This window comes from Vanacampus margaritifer, chromosome 19 (assembly GCF_051991255.1).
Source record: "Vanacampus margaritifer isolate UIUO_Vmar chromosome 19, RoL_Vmar_1.0, whole genome shotgun sequence".
Taxonomy (NCBI): Eukaryota; Metazoa; Chordata; class Actinopteri; order Syngnathiformes; family Syngnathidae; genus Vanacampus; species Vanacampus margaritifer.
The window spans coordinates 16628474-16648180 of NC_135450.1; the positions used below are offsets into that span (position 1 = coordinate 16628474).

The 19707-nt window shown below is 41.6% G+C and overlaps 1 protein-coding gene across 4 annotated transcripts in view; it reads right to left on the reverse strand.

Moving 5' to 3' along the window:
- Nucleotides 1-19707, reverse strand: part of galnt14 (UDP-N-acetyl-alpha-D-galactosamine:polypeptide N-acetylgalactosaminyltransferase 14 (GalNAc-T14)) — a 51666-nt gene that overhangs the window by 15613 nt on the left and 16346 nt on the right. For all 4 annotated transcript variants that reach the window (XM_077552634.1, XM_077552632.1, XM_077552635.1 and 1 more), the window contains exon 3: nt 4244-4342. In XM_077552634.1, the coding sequence (XP_077408760.1) occupies nt 4244-4342 (99 nt within the window). The remainder of the gene's footprint in view (nt 1-4243; nt 4343-19707) is intronic.

Below are 19707 nucleotides of genomic sequence, written 5' to 3' on the forward strand. Positions count from 1 at the left end.
TCAATTAATCACTAAGTTGCCTGATAAATAACATGTTCAAATATCCATTGCTTCTTAAATTGTAACTAGCAATGCTAAGTGTTAGCATTGCATTGGTGTTTTGCATAGTTTGTTAGCATTAAGCTAAGTTTCACATACACAAGATGTGATACTCTTTGTTTTATTATTTTGAAAAGATACTTTCACGACGAACTACACAATATTTACTCTTTAGAAACAAATTCTGAAGATTTCTACAATTTAGGCAACCTTTTAACGATGAATCAATTAGCAGAACAATTGTCGATTAATCACCTAATTGTTGCACCTCCACCTACAAGTTGCATTAATACATGAACTGTTCCCTATTAGCCAAAATGCAAAAGTCCAAATGACGGCTCACATCTAAAAAAAACAACAACCTCGTAATTACTCATATCTCAAGGCAAGATAATTATTTCCTATAATCGTCGTTGCATTTTTGTTTGGTGATGCGCCACAAGTCTTTTGCCCCGCAAAACATTTCAGTGACGGTGCGCGTGGACCTCATGTCCGGAGAGCGCTGCGCCGGCGCCGAACCCGCCGCGGCGCCATCACAAATCGAGCTGGTGACCTTCTGATAAGAGAAAATCATCGCTTTCAAGTTGAGCTTGTTTGAGAGGACGAGCATGAAAACGCGATGCTAATCTCATCACTCCACTTCTCGCACCGCGCCGCCGTCGCCTCTGATGAGACGATCAATTGTCAGATTGCAGCTTGATTACATATCGACAAGCCCGCCGCGCCCCCGCCGCGCCCCCGCCGCTCCAAGAGAGAGCATATCTTTTATTAAAGCAGGATGCCAACGTGCAGCGAGAATCAAAGCCAGCGAGCGTCGGCCCCCCTCGAGCCGCAACGTGAGGTTTATCCCGTTAAATTGAAAGAGACAACGCAGGTTTTATCTTTTTCTTTCAGCACACCGTTACTAAACGACTCAATTAAAAACATCAAAGGATTAGACACATGCAAAAAATCTTTTAAAAGCACTCCAACTTCTCAAGAACGTTATGAAAGAGGACTTTATCTTTGCTGATTTTAACTACTTTTAAGGGATACTTTTACTCTTGAGACATTTTCAGCGGTAAAAAGCTAATATTTTGCCCGGACTTAATTGGATAACTTCATTATTTTTCATGTACAATTAATGCCTTTAAAAACGAATTGTTCTACTCGCTTTCGACTGAAGATGACATCCTCAGCACAGGTGATGTCATCATCGAGCGACAGTAAGTGGAAACATTAGATTTAAAGGTATTAATTGTACATGAAAAATAATGAAGTTATTAATTGTGGACAAAATATTAAAATACAAACTTTTGGCTGCTGAAAATGACTCAATGAGCCAAGTATCCCTTTAAAGGAGAAATTGTGAGTATGTGAATTGAAATGTTTATGCTGGACATACTGCTCTGCATTAACTGCAATGATGTAAAATATAATAATAATAAACCGTCCATCCATCCATTCATTCAGTATTTGGGTCATTATCGCAGCTGGTAGAACCGGAACTGGTTGCCAGCCAATTGCGGATAGTAAACAGTTAAATAAATATAGCCCATTCCTCGAGCTACGTCGCACGCAACCTACGTCGTTTCGACTTTACGGCACCCGTGCCTCGTCCGTAGCACCCGTGCCTCGTCCGTAGCACCCGTGCCTCGTCCGTAGCACCCGTGCCTCGTCCGTAGCACCCGTGCCTCGTCCGTAGCACCCGTGCCTCGTCCGTAGCACCCGTGCCTCGTCCGTAGCACCCGTGCCTCGTCCGTAGCACCCGTGCCTCGTCCGTAGCACCCGTGCCTCGTCCGTAGCACCCGTGCCTCGTCCGTAGCACCTTCTTTTTCGTTAATTTCCCACCGTAATCACGCCATTTTAAAGTTATTTGAAGTTGTGTAGTTGTCACCTCCAGCAACGGACGTCCATCAGCCGGTCGGTTCGCCATCAGGCGCGTCACATTTCTGTGTTTAAGCTTGAATTAGCTTCCTGGTCTTCTTCTTCTTCTTCTTCTTCTTCTCTTAAATTACTGGTGGATCACATCTCTAGCGCCACCTACAGCGGCGGAGTCCCCTCTCAATATTCGCAAAAGAAGAACAGATGGCTTTTCAGTAAATCTGCTTGAAATAGTTGAAACAATTGGATGGAATCTCCGAGAACTATTTCTTAGTTTTTATTTATTGTCCATCGCGTTCACAAGACCAAGAAACCCTACAGTGAAATCAATACATTGTGGGTAAATTTAAGTGGAATATTAGAAAAACATTTAGATGGATTTGAAAATATCAGTTGTTACGTTGTTTATATATTTATAAACTGTACGTTAAGGGTGGGAATCTTCGACTGTCTCACGATTCGATTCCGATTTTTGGGTCTGTGATTCGATTCAGAACCATTTTTGATTAAAAATGATTTAATTGAGAATGATTTCTGCTTAAATTTATAGATGATACCAAAAATACAAAGAATCGTCATGATCTACTCCAGTCTGACTCGCTAATGCTAATTAGCGCACAACCTGCGACACTCTTATCCCTCAAAAGTACGGCTATTCGTACAAAACGCTTCAGGAATGTTTACAGAGAAGCATCTTAACATTACTTACCGGCATACGCTCTTCCTACGCTGCAAAAAACAACAACTTTTATTGGAATAACTTGATCGTGATTTTTTTTCCCTTCTACTCTCTAATGTGGCTACAACTTAACGCGCGGAACCACACTGCCCCTAAGTGGCCAAATCGTGTACAACATGAAGAGCGCTCCCAATTAAAGGCACACACAAACAAGGGCAAGACAGTATAAAATAATTGAAATAAAATAGATTTTGGGGCATTTAAAATCGATTCTGAGTCGTACTAAATGAGAATCGCGATTCTGTACTGTACATATATAATACAGTACATACTGTATGTATGTGCGTTTCTCTTCGTGGCGTTCATTAGTGGAGGCGCCGAGTGCGGAAGAGAATCAAACATCGCGTCTCCGCCTCAACTCATAAATTATGCAAATAGGAAATGTTCGCGCGCCGCACTGCAAAGGCGGAAAATAATAAATATCCATACAAAGATCATGATTACAAGAATAAATGTCTTCAAGAAAACGCTCGCTCTCTCCCCCCACCCCCTTGCTCGCCCGCATTCAGTTTGTGTTTGCGCCAACCCTGCAAACTCACCAACTAAAAATAAAAGGCGGCAAAATAGTTTCTGCTCCCGAGTCAACAAGACGCGCGCGCGCGCACACACACAAACCGAGAACGTGAGGCAGAGCAAAGGGAGTAGCGTGTCCCAGGGAGACAGATTGTCTTTTAATTGGTTGAAAACTGCAGAGCTTTAAGAAGGCCTGCAGGGGAGGACGCAACACACACACGCGCACGCGCACGCACACGCACACGCACACACAATGTCCTCTGTGATAGTCAGGAGTAGTCAGTCCCTGCACACTGGCTGCTATAATGAGCTGAACTCAGGCCAGTGTGTGTGTGTGCGTGCGTGTGCGTGTGTGTGTGTGAGAGGACCTGCTGATACCATCAAAATGAGAGAGAAAAGAAAGATGGTGCACAGATTGGGGGTCAGGCAAGTATGTGTGTATGTGTGTGCGTTAATTTGTCTTTTGCTTTGCTGACACATACACACCCGTATACACAATAGTTTACAAAATACTGTACGTGCAATATATTGTATATATATATATATATATATAATACATCAGTTGTTCGTGGATTTTCATATTCCCCACAAATGCTGCGTTCAACTAAATATTTTGTTGACAGAATTTTTTTCAAATTATTATTTCATTTTATACATTCCATTTTTACACTCATACTTTCACGAAAGCAGACTGATGATCTTTTTCGTCAAAATAAAACTTTAGCAAGCATCTGCTTTTACTTTGGAAAACCAGAAACTGAAGAACCCATTTCAAAAAGGGTTGTCTACTCTGGTACGTCAAGCCCTCTGGTGGGAAAATTGAGTCATTGTTGTTTAAAAAGAAAAGTTGTAAAATTGTACCCGATTATTCGATGGAATTATCGATTCTGAAAATATTCGATAGTTGACAGCCCTAAAAGGATCAAATATCATAGCATGATTAAATAATGGATACGAGAACATAAAGTTCAAACCATAATCCACCGATTAATCGGCGGCCGGGCCCTAATCTTTACAATAAAAGTCAGAATTGAACCCTAACATCCAAATGAGGGTGTTGCGTGCGTGCGTGCGTGCGTGCGTGCGTACCTCCTGACGGTGCGCAGCAGGGTGGAGCGTGCCTCGTTGTGAAAGGTGATGACGATGGAAGCCGGCGGAAGGTCGGCGTCGTAGTGCAACTCGCTGCACCTGCGCACAAACATATGAAGACATTTTTTTAATCAGATGAATCACATGGTAACATTTTGATTAATCACAATTAATCGCTTCATTAAAAAGGCTTTTTTAATCGACATTTTTTTGGATGCTAAATTTAAAGAGCACCTGTTATGTGTTCATTCTTTAACGTTACGAGGGCGTCTCATCCTCTTTTTATAATCAGATTATTACTTGCATAATTCAAAATGGGGGGGGGGGGTGGGGGGGAATGACCCCGACAGTTTGACATGAACAAATATTCTGAATGTCACTTTAATGCTTTTTTTTTCAAAATTAAATCATTCACTGCCATTAACGTCTATAGACGTCCCAAAAATCATTTGAACTATTTCTATTAGTCTAACATTTTTTTCCACTTTTGTTAACAAGAGTATAAAAACCTAGAATTTTTTTTATTGTACATTTAGAACAGATATAAAATTTGTAATTAATCGTGAATTAATTATAATTAAACAATTTAATCGCCTGACGCCCCTAATTTTTGATATATTTTTTTATTTTTTATTCATGTCTAGGTTTTCATACTCTTGTTAACAAAAGTGGAAAAAAAGTAGAAACTAATAGAAACAGCTCAAATGAATTTTTGACGTTTATAGCCGTCAATGGCAGTGAATGATTAATGCGCTCATTTTTTTGTGATTAATTAATTAGTTAATGCTTTAACTCTGACAGCACCAATATAAAGCACTACTTTTACCCATGGCAAATCTCTCACGCCCACACGCACGTGCGCACGTTCGTTCTCCCGAAGTGACACACGCGTGTTCACACCGCAGAACATGAATAATAAATGAGCAGCCAGCTCATTAAAATACCGCCGACAACAATGTGGAAGTGGAGGCTGCTGCCGCCGGGTCAGCACACGTCTTCGTCTCAAAAAGACACACACACACACACGCACGCACGCACGCTGCATAAAGTCGACCTGGCCTTTACCTTGCGCCTGATGGATGGCTGACATTTTGAAACAAAAGCAGCTGTCTGCCTCGCCTGTGGCCTTTCGACTCCGCGTGCGTGTCGAAAGTCTCGGTGACCCGCTGAAGCGTCCTTCAGCCCGACAGGAAGTGCGAGCGCCCAGCCGTGAAATAAAACTATCAGGAGATCATTAAGCAGCAATTAGTTTTTTTTGGGAGAAAGGTGGAGGAGGACGGAACAACGCGCAAGGTAAACTTGGAACGAACTTGAAACTGTAGCAGGTGTGGCAAAAGTACGGCACACGGGTCACAAAGTAGGACGCAAAGTATGCTCGAACCCTTGAAGCAACGGGTTGAATACAGCAACCATAAATGCAGTCACATATTCTTTTTCCTCTGCAAAGATCGATGAATATTAGTGCTGTACTGACGATCTGTCTGTGATGTACTGCCTCAAGTGGCCAAGCCATGTCATTACTCTATGTTTTTATGAACTACAGTATTATGATGTGCTATTTTCCTTCATTAAAATACACCTTTCAAAATGTTTTAATGATTTTCATAACATGTCCATTCCTTTCAATGGGGAAAGATACATGACCCAAAAGCAACAGGAAGTGTCCGCAATTAAACAGGAAGTGACCCAAAAGGGACCCAACATCAACAGTAAGTGGCCTACAAGTGTCTCAAAAGCAACAGGAAGTGCTCCAAATTGAACAGGAAGTGCCCGTAAGTGCACCAAAATCAACAGGAAATGAGCTAGAAGTGCCTCAAAGGCTACAGGAAGTACTCAGAAGTGCACCAAAATCAACAGGAAGTGACGTAGAAGTGTCTCAAAAGCAACAGGAAGGGGCCCAAAATGAACTGGAAGTGACCCGGACGTGCCCTAAAATCAACAGGAAGTACCTCAAATTAAACAGGAAGAGATCTAGAATAGACCGAAAATCAACAGGAAGTGACCTAATGCTATCCCCAAATCAACAGGAATAACCTCAAATTGAACAGGAAGTACTCAGAAGTGCACCAAAATCAACAGGAAGTGACGTAGAAGTGTCTCAAAAGCAACAGGAAGGGGCCCAAAATGAACTGGAAGTGACCCGGACGTGCCCTAAAATTAACAGGAAGTACCTCAAATTAAACAGGAAGAGAGCTAGAATAGACCGAAAATCAACAGGAAGTGACCTAATGCTATCCCCAAATCAACAGGAATAACCTCAAATTGAACAGGAAGTACTCAGAAGTGCACCAAAATCAACAGGAAGTACCCAAATTGAACAGGGAGAGACCCGGAAATAACCCTCAAATCAACAGGAAGTGACCTCCTTTTTTTTTCTACCTCGGATAACTTTATTAAACAATTTCAGCAGAATACACAAACAGGGAAGTGACCTACTGGTAACTCAAAAGCAACAGGAAGTACCTCAAATCAAACAGGAAGAGAGCTAGAATAGACCGAAAATCAACAGGAAGTGACCTAATGCTATCCCAAAATCAACAGGAATAACCTCAAATTGAACAGGAAGTACTCAGAAGTGCACCAAAATCAACAGGAAGTACCCAAATTGAACAGGGAGAGACCCGGAAATAACCCTCAAATCAACAGGAAGTGACCTCCTTTTTTTTCTACCTCGGATAACTTTATTAAACAATTTCAGCAGAATACACAAACAGGGAAGTGACCTACTGGTAACTCAAAAGCAACAGGAAGGGACTCAAACTGAACAGGAAGTGCCCCAATTTGTTTCCTTGATTCCATCTTTCCTTCCTTCCTCTTTTGTCCTTGTTCGCTTGCTTCCTTGTTTTTTCTTTGTTTCCTGCTACCTTATTTTTTATTCCACTGTTTATCCTCCATCAACAACTTCTACATTTCAGGAGGGATTCAAACCAGTCCAACTTTAACATGTTCAGATCGTTGTAGACCATTGTAAATATTAATGATGCCGTATTTACAGCTGAAAAGCTGCCATCCTCATCTTCCTCATCCTCATCCTCCCCTTCCTCTTCTCCTTTCATTGCTTCTTATTGTCTCGCAGCCTCTAGCCAAGAAAAAGACTCGACTCGCTCTCCGCTGTGTACACACACACACACACACACTCACTAACACGCACACACGCATATATATTTCTCCTATCGCATCCCATCATGCACCTCTGTGCCGCCATCTCCACTTTTGCTGCACTTGATTTATGCAGCAGCTCCAGCCCAGAGCAGCGATCGGGAGATAAAGGCCGACCTGCAACACGAGCGCGTGAGCACGTGTGCGTGCTGCGCACACACTCACGCACACACAGTGGCAAGGCGCAGATGTACAGACAACATTTGTGCTGACAGATGACAGATGTTGGAGCTGATATGAACACGCTTCCATACTCTCCGAGTGTGCGCTCTTCATGCCCGCAATGAAGAGACAGGAAATCACTTGTGAGGGGAGGAGGACACGCTCGCTCGTGGGGGGGGGGGGGGGGGGGAGAAAAAAACGGGGATGAGGAGAAAACAGGGACGAGGAAGGTGAGGACATGATGAGGAAGACGAGGATCATATGAGGCCTTATTTATTCGCCGTCATCTATTCTTTATCCTCTGCACAGAAAAATCAACGTCAGTGCCATACTGATGTGCTGAGTGTAGATGAGAAGTGGCAATAAACGTTACTGCCCCCAGGTGGCCAATGCGTGCATACCAGAAGGAGCAGAACAATATGTACTGCATTGAAGCAGAACGTATAACAAAAAGGTTGAGTTCCTTTTTATTTCTATTAAACGACACCATTAAAAAAAAATTTTTTAAAAAAAGTACAATATGATGAAGTTTTTCCTCATTAAAGTCGATATTACAACGTTTTTGTTTAAAGAATGATTTGACATACAACTGCTCTGAGTCACAAATGAAACTCGTACCTCGAGACACCAATGAACAAGCTACATTGAAATCTTGCTAGGAGTCTTCAAAGCGCAAATGCCGCCTTCAAAAGACATTATTGAAATGTAAACAAACATTCCAGGATAAAAAAAGAATCGTTTTTTTTAAAAAGAAAAAAGAAGATCCCTCCCTTGGCTTCTTGTTTAGTCCGCCCGGCTTCCCTGCGGTGCAAAAAAAACCACGTTTGATTTTCTGTTTGAAGAACATGAGGCGTGCAAACGAGGTTTTGCGCTCGCATGGAAATAAGGAAGGAACTCTGCTCCAAAAATTGCTCCAATTGCATTCATTGAGAAAATACATACAATATTTTGTCACATAATGTTTAGCAGTGATTATCTACGTGCGGCTCGCAGGCTCCCTCTAGTGGTACGCACATCATTCACTGGCCAAGTAGCGTTCAATAGTATTTTAATTTTTAATACATTTACATTTTATTTTGACGATTGGTTTGAAATAATTGTTTTAATAAACAATTTCTGTGCACATTTTTTTAATTGACTTAAAAATGTCATAAAAATCAAAAGTGGCCCTGACGGCCCAAAGCCACTCTCCACAAGGTGGCAATTAAGTTGGACTTACAAAAAAAAAAAAAAATTATATCCGATTTATTAAAAAAAAAAAAAAAAGTAATAATAATCTGCCTGATTTATTTACCCTCCAAAAATCTGACTGGCTTGTAAAAAATAAACAACCAAAAATCTGCCCAATTTATATATATATATATATATATAAAACAAAAAAAATCTGCCTGATTTATATATAAAAAAAATAAATTAAAAAAACGGCTTCTAAAAAACAAACAAACAAAATTCTGCCCGACACACTCCTCTGTCTTTCTCTGCGTAACATGCGCGCAATCGCAGCTGACAACGAGGCACTCTAAAGCAGCCACATCAGCTCAAAGCCACCGTCCACAAGCTGCCAGTCCAGTCGAATCCAATCTGCTTTACCCACTCTTCGGCCTTTCTCTGCAAAACATGCACGCACTCATGGCTGACAACGAGGCACTCTAAAGTTGTTACGCCAGCACCGGTCCACATGCTGACTGTCAAATCGAACTTTTTTAAAAAAAATCATGATAATTCCGTCTACATTTCCCTGTGGGATGTGCGCACACTCATTGCTGACAATGAGGCGTTCTAAAGCAGCCACAGCAACCTGAAGACACACGCTGGCTGCTGTCAGACTTTTGAAAAAAATCTGTATTTGAAAGTTTTCAGCACTTATCGCCAAACATTGAATGTGTCTAGAAAGTAATCACTGCAAAGTCTTTTAAGGTTACAAGTGTGAAGTGTGAAGTGTGTACTTGCAGTGTGTTGTTGTGCTTCGGTTTATTTCAGCCACCACAAGACGATCGTAAAGAAAAATTTCTGTTCCTTGTGTAGTCTACTCAAGTGTTGTTAAAGGTTATGTTGTGTGTACAAGTGCACTGGAAAGTAGTGTAGTGTGTAGAAGTGAATTTAAAGACCGACGAGTGCCCAAGCGTTGTGTGTTGCGTTGTGTATTTGTGCGCTCGTTTTGCGCTGAAAGAGTCGCAGTGGCCATAGATTGAATAATTGATGATGTTAGTGTTTTAACAGCACGGCCGTGTCCATTTTCTTTCCTGCTGCATCTTCGTCTTCATCCTCCAGCTTCTTTTCAGCTCAAAAAATGCGCCGTAATCACAATTTTTTTTTTCCAAATCCTTTTTGATTGTCTGCTGTCAATCATTTGGTCGCAGTGAGAGAGTCCCCCCTCCCCCCCCCCCCCAAAAAAAAATTGCAGTCTTTGCGATTTGGAAATTGCATTTTGCTACATTGCCATGTCCTTTTGAATTTGATTAATTGTTCAGCCCTACAAAAATTTAAAAAAAATTTAAAAACACACACATACTATTGAAAGATTTTCTCTGATTTGAGGTCAAGACACGACTAACTGGAGTATGTCCCCAAAACATTATGACAACAAACACACAAACACACACAGCCAAATTGCTGCAGTCAGCCGCCTTGGAGCAATTGGAGCGATTCATCCCAAATGTGTTTTTCTGCTCGCATCTTTTGTTCAACATCAGCAGACTGTTCAGACTCGGCGTGATCTCATGCACGCGCACACACGCACACACACGCATGCTCGTTCAGGTTTATTGTCTCCATCTATTATATTTTGCTGTATTTCACCAGCGGCTGTTAGAGCAGCATAAATGCTGGCTTTTGATTGGCCCATTGATGAAACAAAGAAAAAATCACTTCAGGTGTATTTTTCCAGACCGCTGATGGATTTATTTACCTGTCACAATAATGGGATGCACTTTTTACACCCAACTAAAACGGCGTATTAGGGTCACGTATAAATATATATTTTCTTTGGGGGGGCAAAGATGTGAGAAAAAAAACTCGTAAATTTGTGGCAAATTAGCTTTTTCTCGGAATCTTACTCCCCCCATCTGAATTTTTTTTATTTTTATATGTGGCCCTAATAAACCGTCGTACTGAACAGCTTCTGTGTTGATTGAAGAAAAAAAAGCAGCTGAGCTAATGTTTTTTTTTTTTTCTTATGTAGGACTTAATCCCACTCAAGTGATCATCATTTTAATCCCATTTGCTCGGACATACTGATTAACGAAAATGACGGCAGCCCATTTACACGCACACACGTTTAGCGGCTGTAAAATGGAGGAGAAAAATATATATTCTACTCAGTTTTTTTTATCATCTTATTATATTTACATCTCGCAGCTTTGCTGGTGCCTATCACAGCCAATTTTGGGTGAGAAGCCCCTGGATTGGTCTATTCGCGGCACTGTAGTCATGATTTTTTTTTTCCAAGATGATTCTTTCTTCCGACAGAATGGAAAAGCTCAGTTTCTTAAGATAAATGTGTCTTTAATCGCAGAGCGTGTCATGTCAGGAGGAGAAGCGATTTAGCAGAGGTGGCAAATCCAGGTCCAGAAAGTAAAAACCCTGAAACAGTTTGGCTAGCTAGGGAGCTAGCTAGGGAGCTAACTAGCACAAAGCTTTAGTCCCAGGCGCTAGCTAGGGAGCTAGCTAGCTAGCCTAAGGGGCTAAAGCCAAAATGTGGCAGCGTTTTTACTTTCTGGACCTGGATTTGCGACCTCTGTTAAACCACTTCTGCTCCTGATAGGTCGCAGCTTTGCTGGCGCCTATCCCGGCCAATTTTGGGTGAGAAGCACTGGATTGGTCGCCATCTGCTTACGACACTGTAGTCATGTCATGTAGACAGTTTGGTGCTAGCTAGCTAGATAAAAAAAAAAAAACACAAAACCATGATAAGTTAACAGTAGAGGGAGGAGTGAAGAGATTTCACATTTCTCTATTTGTGCAACATGACTTCCCTGGTAAGTGAATTCAAGCTCTGACAATCTTTGATCTCGACTAGCTGAGTATTGATCCGTATTTCGCCTTGCGCTGTCTGAGGTTGCGGCCCAGCTAATTCCTCTAATCAAGTCTCCGCTGTGATCAAGCGCCTCCGAAAGAAAGAGGAGGAGCCAAGTTTTATCTCTCAAGTCAAGCGAGAAGTTCATTTTTGATGTGTTTTTTTTTTGTGTAGCGCCGCAACAGGAAATGAAGTGCGTCAACGCCGCCGCCGCCGCCTCACGCTCGTTAGCCTTTGTTGTCGCCCGCCCGCCCGTCGACGTTTCATTTGTCTGCCCGTGTGGTTGATGAGGAGATAAAGATGCGCACGCTGACGACTTTGATGTACTTGTGAGTTTTTTTCAGACTCAAATATGCACTTTTGAGTTTGTTGTCATATTAAAGTAGCATCCATCCAGCCATTTTCTTGACCTCTTGCCCTCATCCAAGTGGTGAGTGAGCTGGAGTTTGTCCTGGCATTTCAATCTGGAAGTAATTATTTTCCCCCCATTATAAATATATAATTATTACATATTAACCAGTTATTTAATTAAAAAAATATTTAAAAAATGCCTATCTGTATTTTTAATAACAGTAAAGAATAAAATAAATACAAATAATACAATAAATAAATAATAATAGTAAATAATAAAAAAAAAATAATAAAAGCATTCGATCTATATGTATTTTTATATGTTATATGTATTTTTTATTAGATTTTTAATAGACCGATTTTTGTGAAAAAAAAAATTGTTCAACCCTCCAGGGCTCTTCAAACCCAGAACGTGGCATCTGTGAGTCAGATACACTAACCACTCCGCCACAGTGCCGCCCTAAAGTTTTGTTTCCTCCAAAATTGGAGCTGCTGGTGCGTCTGGAATGCAAAAAAAAAAAAGGAGACAAAAGCCTTAAGCGAGCCCTAAAACGGTTTGAGAACGTTCGCTAATTGACGAGCGGCGCCGCTAACAAGACAAACAAAGATGCTAGCTAGTCTAAATGTAAATTTTCCGCGCGCGACTGCAGCACATGAATAAATAACGAGTCAATAAACGAACCCTCTGGGACGAAGGTGAGCGGCGCTGCTGAGGCGTGATGTCAAATCATGTATGCGACCGCTCAGCTCGCGCGCTCGCAGCTGGCTTACAGCGCACAATAAAAAATAAAAAAAAAAGACACTTTTAACGGGCCCGCATATGTCCTTGATGAGCACGCTTGCTACACGAGCCAAACGTTTTTAACGCCTCACTTTGCTCCTCACACTTGAAGCATCACTCTTTTGGTTTCCCTTGCGAGGATGCAATAACGATGAGCAATTGAAATGCCTTTGAGAAAAGATGCCAACAAGACAATAACGAGTTATCTTAAAAGTTCAAAACATCATTTTTTAAAACGAATGTAAGATTAAATTACAGTAGATTAAAACTAGCGCGTTGTCCGCACCACATTTGAAAATACTATTTATAGGGGCATCAGGTGATTAATTTTTTTTTATCCTAATTAATCACATGACTTCAATAGTTAATCGCAAATTTAATATCTGTTTAATATGTACAGTAAAATGTACAATAAAATATTTTTTCATACGCTTAAGATAAAAGTGGAAAGAAACGGTAAACTAATAAAAATATGGCTGCATCTTTTAGATTGATACAGTAATTTTATAATAATTCATAAAATGGAGTTCAAATTAAAAAGATGCCCTGTAACGAGCGCAATATTAATTTGTGTTGGTCATTTTTCTGCCACTAGATGGCATAATTGCATTTTTCTTTTCATACTAAGAGCTAACTAATCTTTAACACGAAGTGCACATTTTTCAAATTGTAAAATACAACTTGACCCCGGTCTCCACGAATATATGCATTATTATTATTATTATTATTAGTTACTGCTAAATTTTGATGTGGAAGCTGCGTTGTGACTGGAATTCCCTCAGTACAGCAATTGATGCTAGCAAATGCTACACAGAACAGTTGGCCAGGTGGTATTTTCGGTGACATTTTTGTTTGGTGGTGTGTCTTGAGATTTTGGCTCAGTAAAGACTGCAGTCGACCTGCGACAGTTAAGACGAAACGCCAAGTCAGCGTGTTTTCTATCAGCCCGTCTTTGCGGACATTATATATCGGGCAAGGTGAGCGGCGGCCGGTCCAGCGAGCCCGGCGGGATCTTTTGTCAAATTGTAATACGCTGGCACGCTTTGCTTAATCCTGTCCTGCTGACGGCTAATCCAAATGGAGCGCAGAATAGCCTTGAAGCTAATAGCCCTCCCAGGAGCCGCCACCCACCCCCACTTGCCCCGCCTGCCCTCCCACCCCCACTTGCCCCGCCTGCCCTCCCACCCTGCGGCCATTAAAACCCGCTGCCACTGCTACATTTTCCCACCCGCCTTTGCTGCACTTTTAATCCTCAATCTCGCACCAAGCCAAGCCTTGGGGAACGCCCGCAAAAACTCTCGTCTGCTCCTTATCGGCCTTTCCTTGCTCTTAGCGCGCCGCACGATACTTTCGTTGACATCATAATGGCAGGCTGCCGCGGGGGAAGTGTCCGCTTTTCAGCATAATCGAGGAGGTTTCCCGATTTTGCTCGGGTGCTTGGGCTGCTCGCTTGGAAGCATTCGGAGGAGTTTGTCGTTTTGGGGAGCACCTTCGAGCCAGAGAGAAGCAAAACGTGGACATGTCTTGAATCACTCAAATACTAGTATGGCAATCGGAACTCCAGACTAACTTTTTTTTCTTAACTAGCACAGTGAAAAAAAAGGGGAAAAAAAAGATTATTAATAACAAAAGAAAATTGAGCAAATTTACTAGTCGCACATGCGTGAAATTTCAAGGTTTTAATAACCGCTAACTCGACCATTGAAAGGCAGTTTGCAACAGCGGAGCCCAACCCACGACACACTTAGGACCGCCCCCTCATTTGAATAACATTTAGACTTGACAGAGCGTCTGCAGCATGAAATAAATAAATGTGAGAGCAGAGCGTTTTTATTTATTGGTTGATATTTAATTCTATTTTTATATTTATTTTTATTTTTTGAATCTCCTTTTTTATTTGATTTTTTACTTTTATTTTTTTATTTAGGGATATATATATATATATATACATATATTGTTGTTTTTATTTCCATTTATATTTATTTTTTGTATTTAATTTTTTAATTATATTTTTATATCTGTTTTTATTTACACTCTTAGTCATCTATTTATTTATTTAGTCATTTATTTATTTTTTAATTTTGGCAGTTTTGGTCCTCCATACAATATGATTGGCTGCTTGCAAAGTTAAGTAAATAAGCCAATGCTTCCATTTTTTCCCCTTCTCGGCAGGCAGAGAGGGGAGGGGTGAGCAGTTGCACAAGGAGGAGGAAGCCAGCAAGACGAAAAAGACACCGCAAACATGGTTGCCCTTTTAATAAATAAACAAATACATTTAATATTTTCATTTTATATTTTATAGCCGCAATTTTAATACTATGATACCGCAATAATTTTCACGTCAGTATCTAATATGCGCCAGCCAGTATGTCGTGTATTATTCTTGCATTGGACATGTGCTTTTTAAGGGGCGTGGCATAATGAGTGACATAAGAAATTTAAACAATTAGTTGGTATGTGAGCATCTGGATGTGAGTTGTGGCTTATAGCTGCTCCTTGCAAGTGTTGCCATTTTGTATTTACATCACAACAGAATGAGCAGAATGGCAAAAACTGCTGAATTACTTTTAATTCTTCTTCTTTTTTTTAATAAGGCAGTTTTTTGGTTCTTGTGCCTGCTAACGAGCGCCACAAAAAAGTCATCAATAACGACTGCTCCAGATGGAAAGTAGTTAGGTCGCACTTTAGCCCGAGGATGAATAACAACACGAACTTGAGCGGAGGAAATGTTTTTTTTATGGTCCCGCCATCGAGGGAATCCATTTTGGAAGGTTTGCGCGCTGCGAGCGTCTCGTTAGAGCGTGATGGAGTTTTTTTTTTTTTGCCAGCGAGATGAAGAAGGTGACAGAAGATGCAAGATCTGTTTATAGCGCCGCCTCGTTAGCGCCCCGTCACGGCTTCTGGAAGGACGACGTGTGAAGTGCAGATGACGAGACCACGGAATTTTTTTTGGGGGGGGGGGGGCGATCGGTCGCGCTGTGCTAATTGGTCTTCTACTTCCTGTCGACATCCCATAAAGGACAGCCAGTGAATTGAAACTTGTAATCTTCACATTGGATATGGATTTTCACTCAATGGACAAAAGTATTGGGACACTGCTTTTAAGTCATGACTGGCGGCCATTTTAAAGATAAAATCAAATCATGCTTATAATAATAAAGTCTGGAAAGTGTTGGGATGTTACATTTTTAAAGCAATTGCAATGAATAGACATCTTTTTTACAATCTCGCTTCCTGCCTCATCTCCCTCCCTCATTAGTAGACCTTGGAGGAGGAAGAGTGAGGAAGAGGAAGGCTGTTCCGGCGGGTTTATGGTGCGCTGTGAACGAGCGGGGCATCTTCTTAAACGATCCGTATTTAGGATGTCGCCGTCTAAGCGGGAAAAAAATGCTGCCCATCTTTCCACTCGTTCCCTCCGCTCGGCTAATTGCTGGCGTCGATGTCAAATTAAACGGCGCGCTGTCTCGTTGAGGCTGAGCGAAGGACCGGCGTGCTGCTAACGCTCCACGGTTAAGCGCGCCGCACAAAAAAATGGCGGTGGCCTAATGAAGGGAAACTGCAGCAAGTGTACTGTTAGCTCGGGTAGCTTTTTTTGACACGTTTTCCCACGATGATCTTCATTTGCTTCGGTTAGCACAATAGGCTAACAACAACAACAACAACATGCTAGCTGTTTTTGTTGATTGATACCATTGGAGCTATATATGCTAGCAGCATTCATTTCCTTCAGTTAGCACAATAGGCTAACAACAACAACATGCTAGCCGTTTTTTGTTGATTGTTACCATCGAAGCTATATATGCTAGCAGCATTCATTTGCTTCGGTTAGCACAGTAGGCTAACAACAACAACATGCTAGCCGTTTTTTGTTGATTGTTACCATCGAAGCTATATATGCTAGCAGCATTCATTTGCTTCGGTTAGCACAGTAGGCTAACAACAACAACATGCTAGCCGTTTTTGTTGATTGTTACCATCGAAGCTATATATGCTAGCAGCATTCATTTGCTTCGGTTAGCACAGTAGGCTAACAACAACAACATGCTAGCCGTTTTTGTTGATTGTTACCATCGAAGCTATATATGCTAGCAGCATTCATTTGCTTCGGTTAGCACAGTAGGCTAACAACAACAACATGCTAGCCGTTTTTGTTGATTGTTACCATCGAAGCTATATATGCTAGCAGCATTCATTTGCTTCGGTTAGCACAGTAGGCTAACAACAACAACATGCTAGCTGTTTTTGTTGATTGATACCATTGGAGCTATACAAGCTAGCATTTAAAGTGCATTCAAATAGACATTGGGCCAAAATTTTATGGATTATTTTTTTTAGACTGATGCTGAGTCAGAAAAAAAATCCAATAACTGATTAACCTGGAAGTTAAGGTTCCTCTTCTGTGTCATATTTTTATTATTCGTTTAAACATCCAGACTTTGTTGACCGTAAAAAAAAAAATTTTTATAAGTTTCTCTGCCTGCTAGTTGGGTGTGCTGGTGAAAATGCTAAATAATAGAGTGAGGTGATGCTCGGGCCGAGCTTTAGCAACAACATCACATTAGCATTCACACGCCAAAAACATCATCATCATCATCATCCGTCGCGCGCTGCTTTCACATTTACTGGTCAACTGAGGTGTGCGCGCCTGTGTGTGTGCGTGCGCGCGCACGGGCACACGCCAGATGGTGCATGACGACCGCAACGCTCCCAGCGGCGCAGCTGTCCGAGCCAATACACCCCAGCCACACACCTCTTCATCACGTTAAATAAACACCACAACGCACAGGCAGGCAGACACACGCGCATCCGCCACCTGGTGCAGCAGCCGCTGTCTGCGTTGCTTACCTCACACACGCACGCACGCACACGCCGGTTCACGCGTAAATAAACGATTCTTTTGCTAGCCAAAGCCCTTCATCAGTCTTGTTTTTATTTTCATTTTTATGGTTGGAGCGGTTGCAAAAAAAATGTTTTTTTTTTTATTAGCGGCAAAGTCATTTTTCTGCTTTAAGTTTCTGTTTTCTCCACTTTTGGTAAGAGAGGTTTTTGGTGAAATTTTAATTTGAAAAAAAAAAACAAACGAATGAAGAATCGCAAAATATTATAAAGCAGAAGATTTGGTAAGGCTGCCAACTTCCGCGCTGATGATGCGAAACTTACACACGTCAGTCAGGGACAATTAATATTTGCGCTGTGTGTGTGCGTGCAGACACCTCATTTTTTATCCTTAATTGTGGTTCTTGTGTGTGTGTGTGTGTGTGTGTGTGTGTGTGTGTGTTTCTGGGAAGCTCTCCAAATTAGGACGCACCCTCCAATCACCAGCTGTTTACCTCAGATAGCAACACACACACACACACACACACACACACACACACACCATCACCAATATTTGAATGGCACTGAGGTGTGACTGTTACCATTTTTCTACATATTTACATTGACTTATATGAACGCACGTACGTGTGTTTCTGAATGGGAAATTTGGTTTACATACAACGTACTTAAACTTGTCTCAGAGCAACAACCCCCAAATCTCATTTACACACACACACACACACACACACACTGCAGCGCTCTTGACAGGTGTGGACAGGTTGGGTGTGAACAAAGCGCTGAGGGATGGGAGTCGGAGGTCACCTTCGCTCTTGCCGCAAGACGACAGGGCCGCCATGTTGAAACCGGAGGCCCAGGCCGGAATGTCAATTCATCGATATGCTGATCAGCGATTCATCGGTATGACTTTTGGTGAACTCAAAACAACCCAAATTCTACAATTTCAGCCTGTCGATTTTCTGACAAATGTTACGTAACAAACCAAAAATTCAATCGTAGTCAATTTGAAATAATGTCCTCTTTTTGTAGAAAGGGATACAAATGATTTATTTAAAAAAAATCAGATTCATCGATAAAATAATCGACAGACCTTGTCATGAAACCTTTTGGATTGAAGCCTCATCCCAAATTGAACACAGAATTGACACCATAATGTTATCCATTTACACTGCTGACAATGTGGACCCGATCTGGATTCTAACTGGCATCTTTAAATATTTCTTAAAAAAAATAATAATAATAATCAATGTGTATATTTTGGGTGGCGTTTCCATGGTTACCACCAGACCACGGAAAGCCGCCGTTTGTCCCGGCGAGGACGTAACCACGGCCTTCACGCACCTGTCTGCCACACAATCTCCTTTTGACCGGTTGCCATGACGACGGGCGGGCGCATCAATGAAGGTAGCTTGCATCATTCATCAGAGTCGTTGCTTGCTTTGCGATTCAGCGCTCGTCTAGCGATGCCTTGGAGCCGAATGTCGCAGGAAGGCGAGCTGACAGACTCGCTTGTTTCCTTCCCCCCCCCCCCCCGCCCGCGAGCGCTCGGCTCGTCTCGCCATCAATCAACACATCTTGGAATATCTGCGCCATACGCCCTCATATATATATATATAAATGTGCAGAATTTCATGAGTTTAAAGTCTAAAATTTCTTCCAGATTTTTCTCTGTGATGCATATAATGTGTCAAACTGCCTCAGTATAGCGCCAACTACTGCTCAGGAAGAATAAATCAATGTCACATTTGTTTCGTCTCAAGTATCGGTGGCTGGTATCGTTAGCCTCCATGAGTAGCCAACACCTTAAAATATAAAATGCCTGGCGAAAGCCAATCACTAATGGGTTTAAGGTTTCACGTTCGAAGCCTTGGCGGAGGTTTTTTTTTTTTTTTCTTCTCATCTGTCACCTCTGAGGATGTGTTTAGTGTGCCTGTGTGTGTTTTTTTTTTTTTTTTTATTGTGCCGGCGGCTCGTTCCAGTGCAAAGTGTCTCATTAATGTTAAATGTGTTGCAGTGAAAGAGAAAATAAATGATTGGAGTTAATTGTAGTTTTTGATTAAAAGTCGCTCGGCCCTCAACTCATTAAAGCTCAACGTTCATTCAAAGCTTGCTCACAATGACGAGCGCTTCTTCTTCTTTTTGCCTCCAATGAGGTTTTGCATG